The sequence below is a fragment of the Meriones unguiculatus genome, chromosome 14 (assembly GCF_030254825.1).
Source record: "Meriones unguiculatus strain TT.TT164.6M chromosome 14, Bangor_MerUng_6.1, whole genome shotgun sequence".
Classification (NCBI taxonomy): Eukaryota; Metazoa; Chordata; class Mammalia; order Rodentia; family Muridae; genus Meriones; species Meriones unguiculatus.
Window position 1 is genome coordinate 39,490,386 of NC_083361.1, and position 26,749 is coordinate 39,517,134.

The following is a 26,749-nucleotide window of genomic DNA, read 5'->3' on the forward strand; positions in this document are numbered from 1 at the left end:
AGGATGGGAGCATTGCCTGACAATGCACAGAAAATGAGTGGGAGGATGTACTTTTTTAAGGACTGTCTGAATGTACCCTACAGAGGAAATAGTGTAACAAGAAGCATCTTATTACAGACGTCTTGTGGAATAAAGTCAGTAAATATTTGAAAATTAATTGCTATTTTAGAGGCAGTCAGCATCTTTCCCATAGCCACCAGACAATAAAAAAATTCATTTTTAAAAAGGGATACAGTTTTTTAGAAGCAAAAACAATTCCATAAGTAAATCATAAGTAAATCTAAAGTGGATATGGGGAATTGAGAACTTTTTGACTAGTAGATGCTGGGAAGTTTTGAGTTGTGTTTCTGCAAACGTACCAAGCACCAGAAAATTGCACCGATAAGTCATTTTATTTGATGTCTCAGAGCTTTCTCTCTCTGTTGAGTGATGGAGATAAAGAACACATTTTAAAGACTGTTTGCAGGCTTCACTTTGGGCACTGCAGAAGTCAATATCAGATTTCAGAGTCTGAGGATTTGTCCCACTTTCATGGGGAAAAAAAACACCACATAATGTTTATGCCAGAAATTCTGAGTTTTGTAGATATTATGCAGTTAGATGCTAGCTGCACGGGGTTTCCATCTGGGGACCCTTGCGAATGCCGATTATTTCCTTGCATCACCTGTATGGAGCCAGTTGATGGTTATAATGTCAGTGTCCTCCATGTTGCAAGACTAGCTATGAGGCAGATGACAAGGAATAAGTACAGAATGACCTTTAGTGACCATGGGAATATTGTTAAAGGATAGCCCTATAAATTTCTGTTATACCCATGGCTAAATGGCATTTCTGGGGACTCAGCCTCCTGCTGTGCTACCAGCTTTGTGGCCTCACTTCTAGTACTTGTTCTGATTATTACCCATCAACTGTTGGGCTGGAATTCAGTGTAGGCCTTCTTCTTGGACACTGTAGACCCAGATGAGAATCATTGATCGAAGCAGGTTTTGTTGTTCCCCTTTCACCTCAACACTGTCCTTTGAGCCATCTATAAATGAGGGTTAACAGGAACAACAAATATTCCAGTACTTATTAGCTGCTTGTGTTTGCCCATTTCTTACCCCGTCTCTTACCCATTGAAATTACTAGTTGGGTAGTTTGGGTTTGTGTTCAGCTATACACTGGTTTCTTTTTAAATTGCCTAGATTATTAAATGCCTGGGCATGATCAGGAAGCTGGCCTGAGGTACCTTTTATTAGGTCACAGACCAATTATAACAGCAGCACCTGGTAACTTGTCAGCAGTCTGGATCCTCAGGCCCCAAGCCAGTTCAACTTTGTCGTACACTTTACACAGGCAGCACCTAGCAATCTGCCTTTCATTAAGCCCCACAAACATTTTGGATACATGCTGAAGCTTAAGAAATACTGTGTAGACTCACCTCCAAAGGTGAGAAAAGAGGCAGAGGGTGCATTCCTCACCCAGAAAGTGGATGACTTAGCCACAGGTCTAGGATGAGATGAGACTTCAACCATCAAGCGCTGGGAGGAGGCAGATTGTGAAGACCTATGCTGGCAGCCAGCATCCCAGGGAAGAGGCCTTCCAGCAGGAGTGTCTGTTCACTGCAGGCTGCTGGAGGATGCACATGGTGTAGTCACCACCCTCTCCTGTGGTACCCATGCCAAGTCTTTAAAATTAACTGAGCAGAGCAGCCTTCTTCTTGAGCTGGTTTGGTGTTCAGTCTTTTAAAATACAGTACTCTAGGCAGTCACTATCACCCAGTGAGTACCTGGTTTCCAGGATAAATCCCATTTACTGCTCTGATTAAAAATGCAAAAGCTCAAGGATGTTCCCTTTTTCTGTACTTTCTTCCTGTTCATATTTACTGAGCATTGGTTTGGTTAGAGTTATGTGTGTGTGTATGTGTGTGTATTACATCAGATATATAATTAAAAATTTTTAGTATCCTTGTTGAGAAATTGAAATGAGAATAGTGAAATAAAATTTTAAAATAGTTTTGACTGAATGCAGAATATTAAAAATATTTTAACATATAACCAGTATAAAATCATTAATGAGATATTTTATCCTTCTTTTTGGAGTGCCTTTGAAATCTAGGGCATATGTTCTACTGGTAGCACATCTCAGTCCACGCTTACCATATCTGAAGGCTCGATAGCCACTTGTTGTTAGTCATTGCCCTGTAGAATAGAATAGGTTTTAATTTTGGGTCTGAGACAAAGGTATGGCATGGTCCAGTCCTCAACAATGTCACTGTTCAGAGACTTTGACCTAATCAAATATTTGTCTACATATGGACTTCTGTCCCTGTGCTACGGTTGTCTTGGGGCTGATTAGACAAGAGGATACCTGACTTTCCTTTAGGATTATCTCATGTCCTCATTTCCTAACTCTGTCTTATTTCTTTTCAGATTATCACTTAATCAGACATGGGGTTGCATATTGACCTAGCATCTGCTTTTCCTGCTAAAATAAGAGCACTTTTTTAAAAAAACAGTAAGAGGTTTAGCTCATTAGTATCCTGCAGTTAGGGGGGAGTAAGGGCACTGGAGGCAAATGGCGAGTACTATAGTGGCTTCTCAGCCTGCCACTTCAACCATCCCACTCAGTCTTGTGGCAGTTGGCATGAAAGGTAATAACCAACATGGCTGTTTAGACCTCACACAGCTGAGCTACAAACTTGGCTACAGATTTTGTGTTCAGGATTCATTTTGATATCCTTCCTTCCCCCTTTATCATCCTTCTCCCCCTCCCATCCCCATACTCTTTCTTTCTCTCTGTCTCTTATTTTTCTCCCCTTCTATTCCTCTTTCTTCTCATCTCTTCTTTATCTCCTTGTTTCTCCTTCATATTTGGTCCCCAATCAGGAAGGCTTCAAGGGATTAGGAGAGGTTAGCGGCTTCGAGGCAGACTCTACTGAAGTCTTTCTGTAGCTGTCAAGAGAATTTTTCTGTGTCTTGAAGACTGGACTTATTTGGGCACATTGGTTGGCAAATACCAATGAACATGCTTCCATGTTCTTGATGTTTTTGATACCATGTTTTTGATACCACGGTAGCTAGGTTTTTAAGACATGATGACTGGACATAAAATTCCGCAGATATGGATTATTACAGAAGTTGCTCAACTTCTTCCAAGCCTTGGAAATAGCATGGTTGACACTACAGTTTATTAGTTACATAGATCTAAAACCAGTGCCGATTCAAAGGGAATATCGTTAGATTGGACCTCTGGACAGTGGTAGATAAAACCACATTGAGGATGAGCACATGGGATAGGAAATAATGCTATAGTCAGTTTTGGAAACTCTCTCCTTCACACAACACAGGACAATGCTATTTGTTACTGCCTGTGAGTGAAAAGAGCTGAATTGCTGGAGGGAAGGCAGATGCATCATTGGTCACATTGTATGTGAGTAACTCAGTCTCATGGTTCCACTTTCATTGCAGCTTTTCATTAGAGCAATTTTTATATATCTGTCATATTGTAGTAACCTCACCGGTTTGTTTAAAAAGTATTATTTTGCTTGGCCAATTCTCATTTAGTCCTTTCATTAAATGTTACTTATCTTAGCATATCTTCTCAGGCTTCTGGATTATGATCCCCTGCTATGTGTTACTGTTGCACCCAGCTTGACTCCTGGCTTAGAGATTTAATTTGGGATTAAAATGGTCATTTACTTTTCTGGATTGTAGAATCCATGAAGTCAGGCTCAGTGTCTGCCCATTCTATCATAGTCCCTGTGCTGGATTCATTGTTTAAGTTTGTTTTTTTGTCTGTTTTTACACATGTGTTTTCTGAATGTGAACTAGGCAACCCAAAGAAGAAAAGGATCAACTATATCATGATGCTTCCCTCCCTTCTCATCACACTCCTCTGCCTCTTCCTCCTTATTCTCTTCTTCCTCCCAACCACATTCCTCCCAACTCCTTCTCCTTCTCTTTCTTCTTCTTATTTTTTTCTTCTTCTTTATCCTCCTCCTTCTCTTCCTTTTCCTCCTCCTCCTCTTCTTTTTCCATCTCCTCCTCCTTCTCTTCCTTTTCCTCCTCCTCCTCTTCTTTTTCCATCTCCTCCTCCTTCTCTTCCTTTTCCTCCTCCTCCTCTTCTTTTTCCATCTCCTCCTCCTTCTCTTCCTTTTCCTCCTCCTCCTCTTCTTTTTCCATCTCCTCCTCCTTCTCTTCCTTTTCCTCCTCCTCCTCTTCTTTTTCCATCTCCTCCTCCTTCTCCTTACTGGGCCTCTGGACCACTGGTAGGCTCTGCTGGCCAAAAGGATGGAAAATATTGGGTTATCAACAAAGAAAAGTACCCCAGGCTGACTAAGAGAAACCCAGGCTTTACTACACTGCAGAAATTTTACTTATTTAGAACCCTGGGGGTTGAATTTAGAACTTGTGTTTCCAAGGAAGGAAAATACTCTTCCACTGAACTGGATTTCAGCTCTCAGGGACTTTCCTGAGATGCATTCCTTTAAGCTTTCTTTCAATCTCTGTAAATGTTCACATTTCTAGTGTAATATGTCCTTTGATGGCTAGCTAGCTTGATGATTCCTATTTTGCTTTGTTTTGTCGGTTCAATCTAAAAGTTAGATAAAAGGAAACATGATGAGAATTAGGAATCTACTGGTTGTTGAACTCTGATCAGTATTCCTTAGTTGTTCTTTTCTTTTTTTTAACTTTTATTAATTACACTTTATTCACTTTGTATCCCCCCATAAACCTCTCTCTCCTCCCCTCCCAATCCCAGTTTACCTCCCCTTTCTTCATGCATGCCCCTCCCCAAGTCCACTGATAGAGGAGGTCCTCCTCTCCTTCCTTCTGATCTTAGTCTATTAGTTCTCATCAGAAGTGGCTGCATTGTCATCCTCTGTGGCCTGGTAAGGCTGCTCCCCCCCTCAGGGGGAGGTGATCAAAGAGCAGACCAATCAGTTTATGTCAGAGGCAGTCCCTCTTCCTATTACTATGGAACCCACTTGGACACAGAACTGCCCTGGGCTACATCTGTACAGGGGTTCTAGGTTATCTCCATACTTGGTACTTGGTTGGAGTATGAGACTCTGGAAAGACCCCTGTGTTCAAATTTTCTGGTCCTCAGCAAAGCAAAAAACAGATTTGGGGGGGGGACACTATTCACACAAATACAGTGAGGATGAAGTCAGTAGAAATAAAGAAATGTGTTAAACATGGAAAGAATGACACACTGAGAAAGCATTTTTCTATAATTCTATTTTGTTTGATTTGGTTTACATAGAAGAAAACAGACACGAGAGCAAGAAATTTCCCTGTAGCTCGTAGCTGCCTCATGTTGGTGCTGTAGATAAAGCTTAGTATATCTGCCCCATAACACCGTTTTCTTTCTCTTCCCCTTAAAACACTGAACATACATACCCATGAATTTCCCCAGAGTTTTGTGTTCTCTCCAGCAAGCACTCAAGGCCACTGAGGCTCATTATTCTCTCAGGATCTTTTGAGGTAGGGATTTCATAAAAGTCTGATTACATTGGCTTCCTGAGCCTGCTAAATAAACTGAACACATTGGGTGGCTTCCAACAGCTTTCTAATAGTTTTTTTTTTCTCTTTCTCATGATTTTGGAGGATTACTTGGAATAATTTTCATTATTTTTATTATTCCAAGTTAAAGGAATAATGAAAATTTCCAAAGGCTGCATTGGAGGCTTTTGTGTTCTCTAGCTGCCTGGCCTCCGAGTGCTCAGGGCTCATGGCAGCATCTGGGGCTCCTATTTTTCTTGCCTTCTAGCAGCATCTAATATTTGCCCGTGTCCTCTGTTGATCTTTTTCCTTCTGTGTATCTGTGTGTCATTTCTTCTGATAAGGATATTTTCATTGTATTTGTGGTCTACTTTAATCCCAAAGAGCCTTTAGCTGTCTATTTCCCCAGAAGGTTCACTTTCTGAGATTCCTGGCTGGCATAAAATGTTAGAGGACATTAGGTCAGTTATACCTGGGTATGGTTGAAGGATTCAGCCAGAATAAATGATGTACTGAAAACTGTGGCCACAGTGATGGCATGTTCTCACGATCTTGCAAGCCTTTAATTTTTATTTTCTTTTCCTCTGGAATTTCATAAGCCCTGAGATCCAGAGCCTTTCTGTAGCTTCATGATCACCCACGAAGAAGGAAGAAAGTAGTTTCTGTGCTATCACTTTTATTTTGCAGAAAGGGAAAGAACAAACCACTTAGGCAGAATCCCTGAAGTGGAAGCAAACGTTTGTGATAAAGAAAAAACATTAACCCAGCGTTATTTTTCTTGCCATGTTTTATTTTTAGAGTTTCTTTACAGTTTTTCTAGGTAGCTGTGGAACCAAAGGGAAAAATCAGAAGCTGGTATCTTCACAACAGACAGATAAAAGTGTTGAGGGAAAGGGTCATTTTGGAGACTTTCATGGCATTTGACCACTAAAAGAAACCAAAGTCAAACAGCTTTGTGTCTTTCCTTTATGCTAGTTGTGAATATCCCTGTTGAACTGGGTGTTTTAAGTGAAACCCCACAACAGAGGCATAGATATCAGTTATTTGTTAATTTCATAGTTTAATGGTGCATTTCTAAATAATCCCTGTGGTACAGTGACTAATGGTTCCTGAATCTGTATCACTTGACTAGAAAGTTGCTTAGCATTTTTTATGTTTTTATTTATTTTATTTTAAAACAATACATTCTGATCATATTCTTTCCCTCTTCCCCAATTCACCCCCAAGACACTCCATCCCTTCTTAACCACCCAGCTTCATGTTCTTTCTTTCTCTTAGTCAAAATTTGAACTAAGACCAAAACAAAACAAAAACATAGATTCTCTTTTGTGTTGGCAAAATCTTCTTGAAGGTGAGGCTTGCCCTGGAGTGTGGTTGATAGACCAAGTGACACTCCATTAGAGAAAATTCATTTTCCCTCTCCCAGGAGCTATGAATTGCAAATAGCTTCTTGGCTAGAAACAGGTCTTTGTGTCTGCTTTCCCTCTCTTCCCTGTGCTAGGGTTTTGTCTGGCATGTGCTTCTGCAGGTTTTGTGCATGCTGTTGTAATCTTGGTGACTTCCTATGTGCATCAGCCCTATTGGGTCTGAAAACCGTTTCCCTTTAGCATGTCCTCTCTGTTAATTCTCCCAACATCTCTGAAATGGTCTTGTTGCTCACATTAAGGGGCAACAACAAAGGAACTCGAAGACATTAACCATACTCTCTAAGATCACAAGATGAATGAATTACAAAGGTAGATTTGATTTTGAAATTTTGTGACTTCCCAGAATTTCAGGAGGTTTAGAAACTTAGGGACATAGAGGAAACACCAATAATTAGTAAAACATTCCTGGAATAATTGAGGTTGGCTTCCTGGGGGTGGGGGGAAATAACTTCAGTGCTGCTGCTGCTGGTGCTGCTGCTGATTGTAGTGGTGATGATGTTAGTGGTGATGGCAGGTGGTGATACTGGTGAGGGTACGAGTGGTAATAAGGATTTTGGTGGTGCCGATGATAAAGTGGTGGTAATGGTTTTGGTGTGGTAAGGATGCTTGTGATTAGAGTGATCATAGTAATGATGATGGTGTTAGTGGTAATGGAAATGATAATGGTGACGCTAATGATGGTGGCAGGGCTGATGGCCTCTATCATTGTAAAGCATCTACTTTGTTCCATTAACAATATCACATACATTATAGACTTTATTCCCATGAGCAGTCATTAGATAAGCGTCTCTCAAACATCTGTTTGAGTATAAGGAAATGAAGACTAAGTCTTTCTCTTAGTATTGACTACATTTTACATGCAAATAGGAATGCTATTTGTTAAAGCTCCTGTAAAGGGCAACTTGGACAGCCTCATCCACCTTTGCCAGTCTCCAAAGCTTTGTGTCTTCACAGAGAATCTTGGATGTGTCTGAAATTCAGCTTTGCTCTTTTTAATTCCACCTCCAAGCCCCCCAAACTCTTATTTAGTGATAAAATATACATGTTGGTTGTAAAAAATTAAAAAAAAACTTGAAGTGAATAAAAAATAGTACATGTGTCTCCATATATCCTCGGCCTAGCTAAACAACAAATCACTGTTAATGGTTTAGCATGGAGTGTTAAAGGCTTTCTCTACATATACAGAAATGTCATATGTAAATACAGTTATATAGTGCATACAATTTTCATATTTATTACACAATAATATCTATCCAAGTCAAAATCACAGATTAAGTTTTTACTTTCCATTTTGCTCCTTCCTGATTTAGAGTAATTAGGAAAGAAGAGAGTGAGTCATATCACCCGTTTCTTTCACTGTCTCTATTGCCTCTTAATGCCATATCCATCCCAGCTGTCACCCTATGCAGAGCTTTAAGGACAACCCCTAGTTTGGGGCACCAGCTCTACTAGTGCACAGTTAAAGCTCTTCCAAGAAGCAGCCTCTCCTAGCAGGAGCTGGAAGGGGTTTAAGTTAAAGCAGTTTGTCTCAGGACTGGGAAGATACAGACCTGAAGGTCCTTATGCTGGTATTTTTCCCAAGAATGAAGACTGGTGCCCCATGGAGAATTGGCTTAGATATTAGCACCTGACTTCAGCAGGGAATCAGCAGGACATTAGCCTCCAAGACCTTTTTCTGGCTAGGCTAATACCCCTGTGAGGCATGTGTAGCTTTTGTCTATGATTCCTGGAACTGCGGTGGGACCCTGCAGGGTAAAAGGCATACAATAATGAGCATGATTTAGTCTTCCATCCTAACACATACGGATCCTAAAGCTGCTTTTATTTTGACATAGAAAAATGCTACTTGAAAAAGGAGAGAGAGAAAGAGAATCAAGAACAACAAAAAACTGCATTGTGTTATAAATAACCTACATCCTTAAGCCCAAATCATATTGTTTCAGAATTTGTATTTAGGAAACTAGGGAAGGTTGTTTAATTGAAGTATTTGTTTAGTACATAACACATCTCATATGTTGCTATGAAATAAAATAGTGTTTTCAACTAGAGAAGAACAGAATATATCTGAGTCATTTGCAAGATAACAACATAAGGAATTTTTCTTCTTTGAAGTCCATCTTATTTAGGTCTAGACCCTAGTGAGATTTTATATTTCTGTGAATGCATGGACAGAATATCTTATGTGATCTTTTAAATACATTTAATGATATTTAGTTTATAGAGAATGACATTCACTACTTTAAAATTGTTATATTTTTTTATTGTGTGTGTATAAGGAGCAGATGTGACACAGCATGTGTGGAGGCCAGACCACAAATGACAGGAATTTGTTTTCTCCTTTCACCATGTATCAGGCATCAAACTCAAGACATCAGGCATGGTGACAAGTGCTCTTACCTGCCGAGACATCTTGCCAGAGTCACAGAAGCATTTCCAAAACCCAATTATGTGCGTCCATCACCTCAAAGAGAAAACCTCATGTCCATCAGTGGTCACCCCCATCCACCTAAAATGTGTCATCCGAAACCATAAACCCACTTTCTGTATCCATAAACTTACCTAACTTAACTTGTGTTCCTTATGAGACTGGCTCTTTTCATTTCCTCTAGGAATGTTCTCATTTGTGATTCATGGTGTGTTATCTATTAGCACTTCATCCTGTGTCATCACTGGGTATCACCCGCTGTGTGATGATGACTTCACATTTACTTTAACCAGTCATTAGCTGATCATCACTTCACCTTTCAGTTGTTATGGAAATTGGAATACAGGTCTTTGTGTGGACATAGGTTTTCTTTTCTCTTGGATGTATTGCTGAGACTGCTATAACAAGCCTTTGTTTCCTAGTTTGAGAAATTGCTAAATTACTTTTCGAAGTGGTTGAAACATTCTATGCCCTACTATCAGTGCACAGGTGATTCAGTGTCTTCACATTATTTGCCCATTTTATTATTTTCTGTTTTTATAGTCATGGTTATTCTAGTGGGTTTGAAGGAATATTTCAGTTTGGTCTTAAAATTTCCTAAGTACACACATTACTTCATGTATTTATTTGCTATCTATGTATCTTCTTTGAGAAAATCTTCATTGAATACTTTGTGCACAGTTACAATGCCATTAAAATTTTAATATTACATTGTAAAAGTTCTTTACATAATCTAGATCCAAACCTTCTAACAGATAAATGGCTGAAAAATACTTTATTTCAATTTGTGGATTATGTCTTCAGCAGCATCTGAACCCTCTTTCTTCTTTCTTCTTGGCCTGTCTCCTTGGAGTCACCAGGAGAAAGAAATGCAACACTATCCTATGGTCAGCTGCTTCATTGTTTAGCTTCCCTCCTCTCAATCGTCTCCACTAGGTCAATAGTACTTTCTTGTCTTAATTCTCCTTTACCCCTTTGCAGCTTTTATCTTCCCTCCCTCTTTCCTCTCTCCTCCCTTCCCTCTTTTTACAAATGAGTATTGGTATTAGCACTTACATTTTAGAAGCTCTGCCAGAGGCTGCGGATAATAAAAAAAGAAGGATATAATTTCTATCCTCAAGAGATTTGTGCTCTAGTAGAGAACGAAGACATCCATCATACATTAATGAATGTGGGAATATGATTGTGATTAACCCGTGGAGGAGAAGTTCTGGCTGTGATATGAAAATGTTACAGGGCAAATGGCTCCAGCCCAGGAAATCTAGTTTTCTTCCTGTGATGGGGTGAAGACTTAATTGAGATATCAAGGACAAGAAAATCCTATGATGTAGGAGGAAGAGGAAAGTGAATATGGACAAGAAGGAATGAGGACCTTTTGAAGGAGGAGACAAAGCAGTTTTGGTTGGAACAGAGCAGAGATAGCACCATGCTGTGCCCAATGAGTTTTAAAATCTGTCTACTTAAGAACAGCGAGGAGGTGGTTGGCTTTTTGTTTGTTTGTTTTTAAGCAGCAATGGTAGGATAATCAGATTTTATTTTCCAGAAGATTTCGGTACATGCCATGTGAAGAATGAAGCAGTGGGGGAGGGGGAGCAGGGCTGTTAGGAAGGTGTACTGAGGCTTAAGCGAGAGGAGCAGTGTTGTGTGAGCAGCTTGGTGGTGGAAATGAAATGGGATTATCCTGGGGGCTGTCAGAAGGAGAAATCTATACTTTTGGGAGATGAGTTATTATAAAGCATCAAGATAAAAGAAGCCATCAAAAAACAAGTAACAACTCCCTGGCTGTTTCTTCTGCTATCGTTGGACAGGGAGCACTTTGCTTGAGCCCAGGTTGTGAGTACTAAAGGAAAGAGAACATTTTATTAATTTTATCTACCATCTAATAAGTGAGTTCAAAAGTTGATGAAACATTATGAGTGACAGTAGAAATACTGTGCCGGTAACAGTGATAGGGAAATACCTCACTCAGAGCACAGACTAGCAGCAGTATGTTGTGTTTGACTTAAATTCACCGAGTTAGCTTTCAGCACTGTCTCAGGAGATAGGTCCTGTTGCTTGACATTTTACTATTAGTAAATGAGATACATAGAGACTGAATAAGCTATTAAAATGGACATAGCTAGAAACTATCAAACCCACGATCTTCAGCCTTCGGTGCCTGATTCTGGAATCAATTTTTCTTCACCTTGTATCTTATTACCTCTCATAAATGCTTACATATGGTGTAAGCTTTGGCATTATTTACAGCATTTGGAAAGGCAACTTGATATTTTTAGAAGGAAATCGTGTATTACTTGTTTCTCTCCATCAGATAGATATTTTTTTCCTAGACAGTTTCTCTGTATAGCTTTGACTGTCCTGGACTCACTTTGTAGACCAGGCATGCCTGGAACTCAGAGATCTGCCTGCCTCTATCTTCGCAAGTGCTGGAATTACTAGTGTGTGCCACTGTGACCGGTTTGTCAGATACATTTTTAAAGGTCCAGTTGTTTGTAGACTTTGCTGAGACTTCAGATAATGAGATGGGGGAGCTTCACAAAAAGCCTTTGGGACAGAGCCAGACTTTCTGGAAGTATTAGGAGAACCCTGGGAATCCAGGAGACTTACAGAAGATGCTTGTTTTATCTTTTGCAAAATGAGGCCACTTTCACTTGTCATGCTTTTACTCTGGCAATACCCAGATGGCTTCCAATCTCTGCTCAGTGTTGGAATGGTTCACCTGGTATGAATATTCTCAAATCTGAACCCCCACTCACTCATATTTTGATGCTTGGTAGATTGTTTAATGTATTTTTAAAAATCACTTCATTATAAAATGAGAAAAAATTTCCTGGTTGTTTGGTGAATTAAGTGAAATGTAGTTCAGTGTTTAGATTTCCCTTGGTTCAATACCGTTATCTAAATGTTGGTAGATAAAGAGAGGACTTCAAAATGTCCCCTGAATATGATATGGGTTTCTTCAAAGTTAATTGGTATTGGTGACAAAATGTGAAAATATCACAATGCAGTATTGCATAGTTGTTTCTACAGTGGAATACAATAAACTACACACTAAGTGAAATTCACATGGTCTAAGAGAGCAGATATGAAAGGATTTTTAAATTTATTTTCTATTATCATATATTATAATTTATTGTATTTGTATCCTGGCTGTGGCCCCTCACTTGTCTTCTCCCAATCCCACTATCCCTCACTCTTCTCCCCCTGTGCCCCTTCCCTAGTCCACTGATAGGGGAGGACCTCCTCCCCTTCTATTTGACCCTCGCCTATCAGGTCTCATCAGGACTGCTTGCATTGTCTTCCTCTGTGGCCTGGCAAGGCTATACCCCTGAAGGGGAAGAAGATCAGAGAGCCTGCCACTGAGTTCATGCCAGAGAAAGCCCCTGCTCCCCTTACTAGGGACCTCACTTGGAGACTGAGTCTATGGGCTAAATCTGAGCAGGGGTTTTAGGAATTCTCCCTGCATTGTTCTTGGTTGGGATATCATTCTCTTCAGGGACCTTAGGGCTTAGTTCTTTTTGGCTCTGCTGATTTCCTTTTGGAGCTGCTGTCCCCTCGAGGTCTTTCTGTCTCCTCCTTCTTTCATAAAATTTCATGTGTTCTGCCCAAAGTTTGGATGAGTCTCAGCCTCTGCTTTGATAACTCAAACAGTAGAGTCATTCAGAGGGCTGTTATAGGCTCCCGTCCTGTTCCTTGTCTTCTGTTTTTAATGGCTATCATGTTTGCCCTTCTGAATGAAGATTGAGCATCTTCCCTGGGGTCTTCCTTGTTGTTTAGCTTCTTTCGGAGTATAGATTTAAGTATGTCTATCCTGTATCATATGTCTAATAACCACTTATAAGTGAGTATATACCATGTGTGTCTTTCTGTTTATGGGTTACCTCACTCAAGATGATATTTTCAAGTTTCCACCATTTGCCTGAAAATTTCCTGATTTCCTTATTTTTAATAGTTGAGTAGTGTTCCATTTTGTAAATGAACCATAATTTTTGAAACCATTCCTCCGTTGAGGGACATCTAGGTTGTTTCCAGGTTCTGCCTATTAGGAATAGAGCTTCTATGAACATGGTTGAACAAATGTCCTAGTTGTATGGTTGAACATATTTTGGATATATCCCTAGGAGTGTTGTAGCTGGATCTTGAGGTAGCACTATTCCTAATCTTCTGAGAAAGTGACAAATTGATTTCCAAAGTGGTTGTACAAGTTTACATTTCCACCAGCAATGGAGGGGAGTTCCCCTTTCTCCACATCCTATCCAGCATGTATTGTCACTTGATTTTTTGATCTTAGCCATTCTGATGGGTATAAGGTGAAATCTCAGGGTCTTTTTGAATTCCATTTTCATGATAACTAAGGACGTTGTGCATTTCTTTAAGTGTTTCTCTGCCATTCGATATTCCTCTATTGAGAATTCTCTGTTTAGCTCTATACCCCAGTTTTTAATTGGTTGCTTGGTTTGTTGCTGTTTAACTTCTTAAGTTCTTTATATATTCTGGATATCAGCCCTCTGTCAATTATAGTGTTGGTGAAGATCCTTTCCCAATCTGTGGGCTGTCCTTTTGTTCTAACAATAGTGTCCTTTGCTTTACAAAAGTTTTGCAGTTTCATGGGGTCCCATTTATTGATTGTTGATCTTAGAGCCTGTGCTGTTGGTGTTCTGTTCAGGAAGTTGTCTCCTGTGCCAATGAGTTCTAGGCTCTTTTAACAGGTTTAGTGTGTCGGGTTTTATGTTGAAGTCTTTTATCTACTTAGACTTTAGTTTTATGTAGAGTGATAAGTGTGTATCTGTTTGCATTTTTCTACATGTAGATATCCAATTAGACCAGCACCATTTGTTAAATATGCTACTTTTTTCCATTGTATTGTTTTTGGCTTCTTTGTCAAAAATCAAGTATCCATAGGTGTGCAGTTTTATTTCTGGGTCTTGTATTTTATTCCATTGATCCACCATTCTGTTTCTATGCCAGTACCATGTAGTTTTTATTACTGTTGCTCTATAATACAGCATGAGATCAGGGATGGAGATACCTCCAGAAAAATCTGTTATTGTACAGGATTGTTTTAGCAATTCTGGGTTTGCTTTTTTGTTTTTCCATGTAAAATGGAGAATTGTTGTTTCAAGTTCTGTAAAGAATTGTTTTGGTATTTTGATGGGAATTGCATTAAATCTGTACATTGCTTTTATAGCCACTTTTACTATATTAATCTTACTGATCCATGAGCATGGGAGATCTTTCTGTTTTCTGATATCTTCTTCAATTTCTTCCTTCAGAGACTTGAAGGTTTTTTCATATGTGTCTTTCACGTGCTTGGTTAGAGTCACAGCAAGGTACTTTATATTATTTGTGGCTATTATAAAGGGTGTTTTTTCCCTAATTTCTTTTTCAGCCCTTTTGTCTTTTATATACAGGAGGGCTACTAATTTTTTGAGTTAATATTAAATTCATTCACTTTGCTGAAGGCGTTTATCAGTTGAAGGAGTTCTCTGGTAGAGTTTTTGGGGTCACTTATGTATACTATCATGTCATCTGTGAATAGCACTACTTTGACTTCTTCCATGAAAAGGATTTTAAAAATGTGAGTTTGAAGTGTTATTTAAAGCTAGGCATCGCTATATTTATTCTGACCACATGGGAGGGGAGTATTTTGAGTCAGAAAAGCGATATGATAAACCTACATAGAACAGGAACAAAGTTCTATTGCCAGGAATGCAATGGTATTAGCTCATTGCACAAGAGAATTGTCCTCTCGGATCCTGAGTGACAGGAGCAGTAGTCAAGGATGGACTTGACTTTGAAATATTTGATGACTCCCACCTCTCACACACTATTCTTTTGTTTTGAGAATTTGTAGGAAACTCTAGCTTAGAAAACTATCCCTATTCTTGAAAGGCAAGTTTATATGTTCCTGCACGAAGCATATTCCCTCCTGTAGATGAAATGACTTTTCTGTCATGAATTCTCATTCCAGGTTATGTGTGTTCCTCTTAGCATGATCACGGGTGCTTGTCCAAATAATTCAGAGTTATGCCAATTGTCCTGATACCATTAGCAAAGCAGTGTTTGCTCTACATATGTCCTGGCAGCTGGAAGAAGTATATTCACCTACTTAACCCTGTTTCACTTCTCTTAGGTGCTTGTTTTAGCTGTGATTGGTGTCTGGTCAGCACAAAGTGTTCACATGAGCAGAGGCAATGTCTACTGATCTTAATATTACCGCATAGACTACAATAATTATTTATGTAATTAATTTACATAGGAGAGTGTAAATCCTAGAGTCTGTATCTTTACCTTGATGTTCTGAGTGTCATCTCATGTTGTGTCTACATATCCTAGATGGTTGGCAGTGTGTAATCAGCATTGGACATCTATGGGCTTATCCTATTCTGAAGCATGCTAGAGATTGTTTTTGCTCAGGCTAGAAGTCTTTCCTTCTAAATTTCACCCTCTCTTCTCACTCCTTTCTGATATTTCTGATTGGTCTTTATGCCTCAAGAGGTATTCTCTTTGGAAAATATTAAGTATCCAATGAACCCGATACTTATCTATGTAAACTCTAGCTTTTGTGAGATTTAACCTTTCTCATGGTGAAGGTCTTGTTAGGAAATTTAAAACAAGAAATTAACAAAGAAAAACATTTCAATGATTATTACATCAATTTAGCACTTCACTTTACAAAGTATATTGGATTTTAAAAATTTTTTATTCTAACTAGTGCTATTCTTTGGACTTCCTAGCTGGAGTTTACTCTCTTGATTACAACCTTTTATGATTTTAATAACTTCACTTGACTCCTTTCCTGCAATGTTTAAGAAGTTATTGATAATAGCAGATTGTGAGAGAAGTAAAGGGCATATACTTTTTTATATTGCTTATTTATAGAGTAGCCATTTTCACAACTATACCTCTGGGCTGTGTGAGGGGAGAGTAGTTACTTATGAGAGCTGGTCTCAAACTTGGGCATTACAGTTACACTGTAGTGTGGCTAGCTCAGTCTTCTTCCTGAGTTGCTTTTACCCCAGGTGCTTCAGTATCATATAACTCCTTGCTCATTATTAGAGGCCTCTAATAATGAGTAACTTGGAGAATTAGCCCTGTGAAAGGACTCATCAGAGTCCTGAATGCCATGCCCTTTTCAACTCACAATAGGCCCCGTGTTATCCTTTGGAAGTGCTTGTTGGCAAATGCTCTTTGGCAGGCTTTGTTAGCTGGGCCTTCTTCTTTGGATATGCTCTCTCTGTATAAACAAGACTATGTCTCAAAAGAAAAGCAAGGGAACAAGTAAAAAGAGGGGAATGAAGGAGGAAGGGAGGAAAGAGAGAGGGGAGAGACAATGCATACTACAGACAGTGGGTTTTCTGGGCTTGGCCTGTCTTGTCCTTGATGCACTTGAATGTTTGCAACTGTAAAAACGGGTTATGATATTCCATTTCAGGCAAGAAACCACTAGTCTTGTCAATCAATTTATGGTGTCACCCAGTTGCTGCACCCTACACTGAGACTCTGTTTGTCCAGGAGTGGCTGTGCTGCACTTCTCATGTATGAACTTAGTAATCTTTGAAAAGATCTTTGGTTGCCATGATCTGGGTCAAAGAGTGTTACTGGAGCCTGGTATTGCATGTCCAGGCTGTTTAGAATCATTTTTAGAATCATGAGAGCTGGTCACAAAGGAAATTCTCCAGTACAGATTGATGATCATTCCCTAAAACTTAAGTATCAACATATGATAGGTTCCCTGGCTTCTCTAGGACAAAGACAGTAGATCCAAAGAGGAAGTCCTTATATATCCCAGGCTTGCCTCAAACTTGACATCCTCTTTCCTCAGTCCTTCTCCCAAGTGCTAGAATCAAAGGCCTGATTCACACTGACTGGCTAGTCACTGCCATTCTTGTTGGTGAGTTCCAGCATACTTCCTCAGTTTAGCTGTTTCTACTCTTATAAAGACATCTCCTCTCCTTCTCTCCCACCCTGCAGAGCACGATGATTGTGGCAGTGGACAGCACAACTGTGACAAAAATGCCATCTGCACCAACACAGTCCAGGGACACAGCTGCACCTGCCAGCCTGGCTATGTGGGAAATGGCACCATCTGCAGAGGTAGGCTTTCTGCATTGTGGGGCACCTCCACCTGCTGCCCACCTGGGTTTGTGATGTTTATGACGGAGACTCCTGCTGTCACTGTGGTAACTGAACACAGCTGGTCCCTGCTTCCAATCTGTCTGCTGGCCAGGGCACTGTAAATGGAAGAAAAGCATTGGCAGCTCTGGGGCTGTGGCTATGGGTCTGGTACAGTTCCACATATAGATTTAGCCCTCCAGCTTTGTCTCTTAGAGGAAATTGGAACTAGCGATGGAAGATCCAATTCTTGTGTGAATTTGGGTCCAGGTGAGCTATGCTCAGAGGAAGAAGAGGGTACTAGTCTTGCTCACGTTTAGGGCATCTGCTTGGCTGAGAAACTTAATATTTAGAAATGCTGGTTAGAGCTCAGCTGGTGCTCTGGTGCTCTGTCTTTGTGTATATTTGTGCTCATCTTCATGGCCTTCTTTCAGTCTTATGAGAATGAGGGGCCTCGCCCCTGGTTTATCCCTATTGGCCACTCACTAGCCACACACATTTTTTTTCTACAGAAGCACATGGTTCCTGCCAGTCCTTGAACATGGCCATCCTCTCAGCCTTCATAGAGGTCACCTCCCTTATGCCTCTACTCTGATGTCCACATATCCCTGGCGTACCCCTAGTGTTCCCAAGCCCAAACCGTGCTCATTTGCTTTTCATAAAGAGCCTGACTGGACTCTATATGTTACACCTTTGTGTTTGTGTTATTTGCCTTGTCAGGAGAGTATAATCCCTCAGTGGCAAACAAGTGGCCCTATATCCACAGCTCAATGTCTAGGAAGAGGATGTGCCTGGCATACGAGAGCCTTTCATCAACTATAGTCAGCACAATCAACCAAAGAGGAAAGATAACACCACTTCCCTCTTTCTCATCTTCCCTTCCTCCACCTCTTCCTCCCCTAACTAGAAACTAAAAAGAAAGCAGAAAGCAAAGATAGTTATAATCACAATGTATAACTTTTATAATAAATTTTGCTCACATATTTGATAAACAGACTGAAGCAATGCAAGCCAAGCAGTACATGTTGCTAAATACCTTGGAATTCAGGGTTAAATGGACAAGATGCTTACAGACAGTTCCAAATGAGATTAGCATAGCCTGACCCAAGGGTTAAGATTCTGAGTGGGAGAGTGTTTATCTGCCTTGCCAGCCAGGCATTAGTGTTGAAATGGAAATCAGGCTTTAACTAAGCAGTTGTCAATATGTAGCTGATAGACTAAGCCTTCTTTCTTATCTGTCATTAGCTGGATAAAATCTGGTTATCCTGGAAAGCATTCTTGTCTCAGTGGCTGATAATATTGGCATTTATTTTGTGACTACACAGCAATTGTGAATTTTATGTTTGGACACACACACACACACACAAAAAAAAAAAAAAAAAAAAAAAAAAAAACAAACAAACAAAAAAAAAAAACAGTGTTAAGACAGGGCCCCAGAGGATTCATCATTTAAAAATGAAAACGATTTAAACAAATGCTTCCAATCCAAGTGGTACAATTTACAAAGCAGCATTGGCTCATACAAAAGAGGCTCATAAGAATTATGAAAATATTGAACCTTGTGCTAGGCTTGTGTATGCTTTAGTATTCCTTTGCTTGCGAGCAACAGGCTGTGATTTGCAGAGCCCAGAGCCAAATGGAATTTTGGACTGCCTTTACAAAAGCAGGCAAATCTTGCTCCTTAAAGGCACCCAAATATTTATTCTCCTTGGTGCTGAAAACTGACCATTCAGTGTTGCTTCCTGGGGCATGGAGACAGACTCTGTGTGACTGATGACACATAGGACAGTTGTGTGTCTTTTCTGAAGTATGGCATCCTCATATGTGTATGGTTCTCACATCCTGACCTTGCTTGAGGCAGAGAACTCTAATCAAGCATTCCCTCTTCCTGAGAATTCATATACTAAATCCACAGCAGACCAGATACTCAAAGATGTGATGATCTCTGCTGCAGTTCCCTGGATGTCTGCATCATGCCCTGTGTTCTTGACATCCAGCACCTAGGAGAGTGCCGTCATTCTTATTCTGGAAATAGCACAGCATGTATGCTCAATCCCAACCCTTTCACTGTCTGCTAGCAGAAGCCTTTAAGCTATTTTGGTAAGATGAGAGGCAGGGAGGAATCTGGAGGGACTACATTTGAACTAAAGATTTTAAGGGCATCCAACCCAGCCTCTTGTCTTATCCCAGAGCTGGAAAACGGGAGGGTACACAGGCACATTGAACACATGTGGCCTTGCTCATTCTTCATGTCTGTACTAAGAATCAGTGTGTCCAGGGGCACACCCATTTTGGGTCTTATTGGTCCCTATGTGGAACAAATTCATGTGTGTGAAGTTAGGAACTTGGCAGTGGTGATTATAGAATGCCAGACCCTGAGTGTGGAGCTCTTCTAGGTGATGCATATGTGAAGTTGGTCCTATGTGGTATGAACTAGAATTAATTGAAACAAAAAATAGGTTTTCCAGGAATGTCACAGAACCTAAGGGCAGAAAGGAGCCTGGGATTGGGGATAACTGCTCCATGGGATATAGTACTAGGATCACCTGTACTTGTGGTTTCTCTTGTGGTTTGGATCTTTGTTCTTATCTCTCACTACAAACTGGGATTCTGTTTGTCTCAGGAGGCAGGTTTGATCAGGGAACTTGATGTGGTCATTCTCTTCAAGCTGACTTTGCAGCAGATATGTTATGAAAACTGTTAACTCACTGACTAATTTTGAGAACTGTTGTGGTTTGAGAAGAGACTAGAAATGGTAGGTCTGCCCCCCCCACCCGGTACCAACTGAAAAGAAGGTAAAGATCAAGCACATGGAAGCTGAACTGCCAATGGGAAGCTTCCTCTAGCTCCTTGGGCAGCAGGAAAACCCAGAATGGGTGACCCTGTGGGCACACGGATCCCTAGTGCAGAGGTGAGACAGAAGTGGGAGGCGTAGGTCCAACATGGCCACATTGTCTCTCTAACTCACTGGCATTCACAGAGGACCGTGAAAGTCAGTCAAGAGGCCAGGTGAGATTGCCCAGCGCAGCTCAGATGATGTGTCAGCACCTCTCCTTCACTTTTTCATACTCCTGACCACTAAGATGTGGACAGATGTTTGTGCCTGCCCTCTCACCAGTTTTCTGATATATATGTTAGGAGTCTTCTATAAAATACATAATGGTTTACATGGAAATCAGAGCTGAGGGGCTAAGTGCAGACTCCTATTATCACCTCTGTATCCTGGTCGTCTCTCTGAAGAATACCCGAAGGCTAGCGGGAGCACTTGCTAAAACTTTCCCGTAATTTCAGGAACTGATAGGCTGCGATACCTTTGCGGTATCTATCAATACTCTTCATTTGTCTATAGAAGTGAATTAATTAATCTTCTCCTTCCAGGGGTTTATTTTCAGGTATCCCAGGGGACACTTTAGTGATTCTATAAATATGGAGATACAGACATATCTGGTTACTGTCCCAGTCCTGGGTTACCCTCCTGATGCCTGAGGGTTGGTAATCATTTTTTTTCTTCGTGTCCAAGAAGCTCTCTGAACACTACCTCTGCCTGTGCCACCAGGTACCACACCTCTTTGTTCATCTGCTTCCTGCACACCATGGCTTAATGTGTCTGCAACAATGATTAGCAAAAGGGACGTGCATTGTGTTCCTCAGAAGTTTCCTCATGAGGGAACATTATCCAAATACGCCTTTCTAATGGAATATTCACTTAGGTATCTGCGGGACACTATAAGAAAGCAAGTTTGTCTAGGGTCACAAGAATTAGGGGGTCACCCAAGCTTTATCCTCATCTGAGAAATCACTGGTCCCTGAAATAGTTACGCAAACCAGTGTGCAGCCTGGGCTGCTAATGGGAGGCTGGCTTCAAAGAAAAGCTGTAGGTAGGGTCACTGTATAAATTTCAAGCATATAAGTGAGTCTTTCTTCTAAGACTTCTAAGAATCTGGTAGTTCTCGGAGGTGACTATTATGAGCACTTTGCAGAGAGTACTTGCATGGAAGAGCTACTTCCTAGAAATATCTGTTAGATGGGAGGCTGCATACACTGTATGCCAGGATATCAGAAAGAGAAAGCCAGGGAAGGGCTGGCGTAGAAAGGTTAATGTGACAACTCATGCTCAAAATGCCACTGACATCTTGAGTTAGCAGATATCCTAAGGAAAGCAGACATCTTGCAGGTACAGGGATGATTTCAGCACCTCACAGGCTGAGAGGAAGGGAGAGGGGGAGAGGGAACAGAATAGTAAGTTGTTACAGCAAGTTATCACTGAAAATAATAAAATTGATGAACTGCCAGGCTGTGAATCAGAGATGATGAAATTTGAAGATTTTGAAGCAAATAGCAACAGAAATGTGAAGCCTTTGGCAAAGGTGCTTACAGCATTCTAGACAGTTCTAAAATGTTCTTAATGTAATGAGGAAAAACTTGGGAAGGCTTCCTTCTGAAATTCTGCTGTTGGGTTTGCAGATAGAATGCTGAGGAGAAAGGCAGTGAAAAAGATTGACAGATAAGATAGAAGGGCTTGACCGAGCTAAAGACCAGCCCATTTGTAAAACAGATCAAGATGGTATGTGCATCTTCACTTATAGCACTTTTCTAACAGTTTAGGAAGGATTATGAAGGGATTATACAAGTTCTGACTGGCTTTTAAAGGCAGAAAGCAAGCAGATTAGGGGTAACAAGGATCACACTCAAGTCAGTGAGGTGAAGTCTTGAAACAAACATGGAATATTCTCTTTAAATTTGTTTATTTTATTTTTGTATATGTTTGTGTGCCTGCTTGTCTGTATGAATACCCAATATTTGTGGGTTGTCTGCAGAAGAAAGAGGGAGTGTCATATTTCCTGTAATTGGGGTTACAGGTTCTTATAGCCACTGATATCAGTGCTAGGAACTGAACCCAACTCCTCAGCAAGAACAGCAAGTGCTCTCATTTGCTGAACCACCTCTCTAGCTCCCATGGGATATGCTTGTAACAATTAGAGACCCCTAAAGTCTTATCTCTCTCTCTCTCTCTCTCTCTCTCTCTCTCTCTCTCTCTCTCTCTCATTATGATTGTAGCTTCCCCTCCCTACTTTCCTCCCAATCCTTTCCCCTATCACTTCTCCCTCCCATTCACTTCTCTTCCATTTCTCTTCAGGAAAGAGGAGGCCTCCCATGGATATTAACCAGCCTTGGCATATCAAGTTTTAATAAGAGTAGGCACATCTTCTCCCACTGAGGCTGGATGAGGCAGCCCAGTAAGAGGAAAGGATCCCAAATGCAAGCAACAGAGTCATAGATAACTCTTGCTTTAGATGTTAAGAGTCCTAACTAGCATGCTACACAACTATACCATATGTGCAAAGGGCCTCGGCCAGTCCCATGAATGCTCCCAGTTCCATCTTTGTGGACTCTGTGGGTTTAGTTTAGTAAATTCGGTAGGTTTTCTTATGGTGTCCTTGACCTCTCTGGCTCCTAAAATCCTCCCCCCTACACACTTTTTCTGAAGCATTCCTCAAGCTCTGCCTAATGGTTAGCTGTGGGTCTCTGCATCTGTTTCCATCAGTTATTGGGTGAAGCCTCTCTGACGATGATTATGCTAGGCTCCTGTCTGCAAGTATAATAGAACTAGCAGTGTCAGGGGTGGGCTCCCTTTCATGTCATGAGTCTCAAGCTGAATCAGTGATTGGTTAGTCATTCCCTCGAGTTTTGCTCCACCTTATCCCTGTGTAGGCAATCCAAAATCTTGTATGTATGGAGGTTAAGATCCCCTTTTATTACTGTTTAAGAATTATCTTAGCTGCATATGGACATTCTTGGGCAGCTTAAGTTACTGTAAGGAATGACTCTCAACAACATTAACTATTAATTTTTTTGACTGTAGCTGGGCATGGTGCCACACACCTGTAATCCAAGCTCTCAGGGAGGCAGAGGCATGCAGGTTTCTTTGTGTTCGAGGCCAGCCTGGTCTACAAAGGGAGTCCAAGACAGTCAAAGCTACACAGAAAAACCATGTCTTAAACCCCCCCGAAAGCCTCCCCCCGACTATAAGTCAATTGCACAAAGACAAAGCTGATGTATATGTGAATGAAGAAAACTTCAGCTCAATTAAGCTCACGTAGTCAGAGGGCATGCAAACACAGGACATGAACTTGAACACAGTGGCAGAAAATTATGTGTGAGGAACATGCAGAACCAGACATGCTTAAGCATGCACAAACCTGAGAAGTGGTTTGCAGAACATTAATCTGTCTGTCTATCCAGCCATCTTTATCCACTCCATTTTTCTTCCTAAAAATCCTTTTTTTTCTCCATCTCTATCTCCATTTCTCCATTTTTCTTCCTAAACCCCCTCCCTTTTTTTTAAGAAAGCCTAAGATCTAACAGAACCTTTTGCCCTGTGAAACTTAGCAAAGTCTGGACAATTTGGGCCTCATCTCTGAGTATATAATCTCTCCTCTTACTCCACAGCCATGCTGGAGGTTCCACCAACCATTCCTATCCAGTCAATAAGGTTTTATGTTTGTGTCAAGAATTTTTTAGATTTAACATTTTTTTGATGGATACATAGATTTCTTCCATTGTATCTTCCACACCTGAGATCCTTTCATCTATCTCTTATAGTCTGTTGGTTATGCTTACCTCTGTAGTTCCTGTTTTCTTCCCTAAGTTCTTCTTCTCCATGATTTCCTCTGTGTTTTCTTTAATTTTTTTCAATTCTATCATCACATCTTGAACCATTTTGATTTCCTTCACCTGTCTTACTGTATTTTCCTGTCTTACCTTCAATTCCTTTACCTGTTTGTTTGAACGTTCCTCTGTTTCTTTCTTCTTTTTTTTTCTTTTAGTGATCTAATTATTTCCTCTTTGAAGGTCACAAACTGGTTTTTGGGGGTCAGCTTTGCCAGGCCACAGAAGAAGACAATGCAGCCAGTCCTGATGAGACATGATAGGCTAGGGTCAGATGGAAGGGGAGGAGGACCTCCCCTATCAGTGGACTTGGAGAGGGGCATGGGAGAAGAGGGAGGGAGCACGGGATTGGGAAAGGATGAGGGAGGGGGCTACAGGTAAGATAAAAAGCGAATAAATTGTGATAAATAAAAAATTAAAAATAAATGGACATTTATTAAAAAATAAAAACAAACAAAAGAAGATTGTTTCATGTGTTGTTCTCCCCTGGGAATTTCTTCATGATCTAGAATATCCTCTCTCATCCTCCTCTTCCCAGTAATACTCTGTTCACCCTCCTCAGTGCTGCTCAAGGGCCATTTTTCCTTGATCTCCTGAGTCAGGATAAATCCCTTCTCACTTCTGATGTATTTTTAATGTATTGTTGCCTAGTTAAACTTGCTAGTTCACACTCAGCCTTTCACTGTCATGAGACCCGATGCACAATGTTTACATACCAAGTGGTTGCAATGGGCTGAATCACATAACCAATGTCAGCTTGGTTCTTTTTTTATTTACATTTTTATTTTTTATATTAATTACAGTTTATTTACTTTGTATCCCATCTGTAGTCTCCTTCATAATTGCCTCCCAATCTCACCCTCCCTCCTTCATCTCCTCCTTGTCCCTCTCTAAGTCCACTGATAGGGGAGGTCCTTCTCCCCTTCCATCTGACCCTAGCTTATTAGGACTGGCTGCAATGTCCTCCTCTGTGGCCTGGCAAGGCTTCTCCTCCCTCGGTGGGGGGAGGTCAAAGAACCAGCCACTGAGTTCATTTCAGAGATAGCCCCTCTTCCCTTTACTAGGGAACCGACTTGGATACTGAACTGCCATGGGCTACATCTGAGCAGGGGTTCTAGGTTATAGCCATATATTGTCCTTGATTGGAGAATCAGTCTCACAAAAGACCCCTGTGCCCAGATCTATTTGGTCCTTGTGGAGCTCTTGTCACCTCCAGGTCTTACTAACTCCCCCTTCTTTCATAAGATTCCTTGCACTCTGCCCAAAGTTTCGTTAAGAGTCTCAACATCTGCTTTGATATACTGCTAGGTAGTGTCTTTCAGAGGCCCTCTATAGTAGACTCCTGTCCTGTTTCTTGTTTCCTGTTTCTTCCTACTTCAATGTCCATCCCATTTGTCTTTCTAAGTAAGGATTGATCATCTTACCCCAGGTCTTCCTTCTGCTTTAGCTTCTTTAGGTGTACAGATTTTAGTATGCTTATCCTATCTTATAGGTCTAGTATCCACGAATAGGTGAGTATATACCATGTGTGTCTTTCTGCTTCTGGGATTCCTCACTCAGGATTATCTTTTCTAGATCCCACCATTTGCCTTCAAATTTCTTTATTTCCTTGTTTTTAATTGATGAGTACATTGTGTAAATGCACCACAATTACTGTATCCATTCCTCAACTGAGCAGCATCTGAGTTGTTTCCAGGTTCTGGCTACTACAAATAAAGCTGCTACAAACATGGTTGAGCAGATGTCATTGTTGAGTACTTGAGCATCTTTTGGATATATACCTAAGAGTGGTATAGCTGGATCTTGAGGAAGAGCTATTCCTAATTGTCTAAGAAAGTGTCAGATTGATTTCCAAAGTGGTTGTACAAGTTTACATTCCCATCAGCAATGGAGGAGGGTTTCCCTTTCTCTACAACCTCTCCAGCATGTGTTGTCACTTCTTCAGCTCTTGTAGTGTGATGGGTGAATTGTTCCTGAATGTAGATCATCACAGGGAAAATAGGATCTGATACTATGTGAAGGCAGCAAGGACCAACCACACATTTTCCCCCTAATGCTATAGCTTAGCAGACATCTTTGGGAACTCACTTCGCTGAATAAACCTCTAGGCTGAATATTGTTCTTTCTTGCCTACAAAATAGTCCCTTCTTCTACTAAGCTTAGTGACTCTGTTAAATTGTTCTGTGTATCTTTGCAATTTAGGCCCCGTCTTTTTAGAATCCTACTTTTGATTCTGCCGTGAAAAAAATTTTCCTGTTATAATCAGTTTATAAATGGAGGCTAGCATTTAAATAATTCAGTAAATAGTTACTACAGGCACTGTGAGCTATGTATTATTACCAGCTAGGCACTGGTAAATGGTTAGGTTTTGTTTCAATTATAGCTCAACTTCCTGTAGCATGTGTAATCACCAACCCCTTTTAATTGTTCACCTCACCCCTCCCCAGAAACTCACAATTCTCAGCTTCTTCCTATTTCAGGGAATACTCTGGTTTCTTTGGTAATTCTTTCTGTCTAGTCTTTCATCATTTCCTCTCTCCTCTTCTTTTCCTCAGTAACCATGTTCAAATACAAAGGCTTAAACATCATTTATTTTCTGATAAGCATTAATTTTCACCTCCACTTCC

At 40.6% G+C, this 26,749-nt stretch overlaps 1 protein-coding gene across 3 annotated transcripts in view; it reads left to right on the plus strand.

Moving 5' to 3' along the window:
* The window catches only part of Nell1 (neural EGFL like 1), a 951,197-nt gene that overhangs the window by 574,221 nt on the left and 350,227 nt on the right, over nt 1-26,749 (plus strand). For all 3 annotated transcript variants that reach the window (XM_060367221.1, XM_060367220.1, XM_060367223.1), the window contains one exon: nt 17,313-17,435. In XM_060367221.1, coding sequence (XP_060223204.1) covers nt 17,313-17,435 — 123 coding nt within the window. The remainder of the gene's footprint in view (nt 1-17,312; nt 17,436-26,749) is intronic.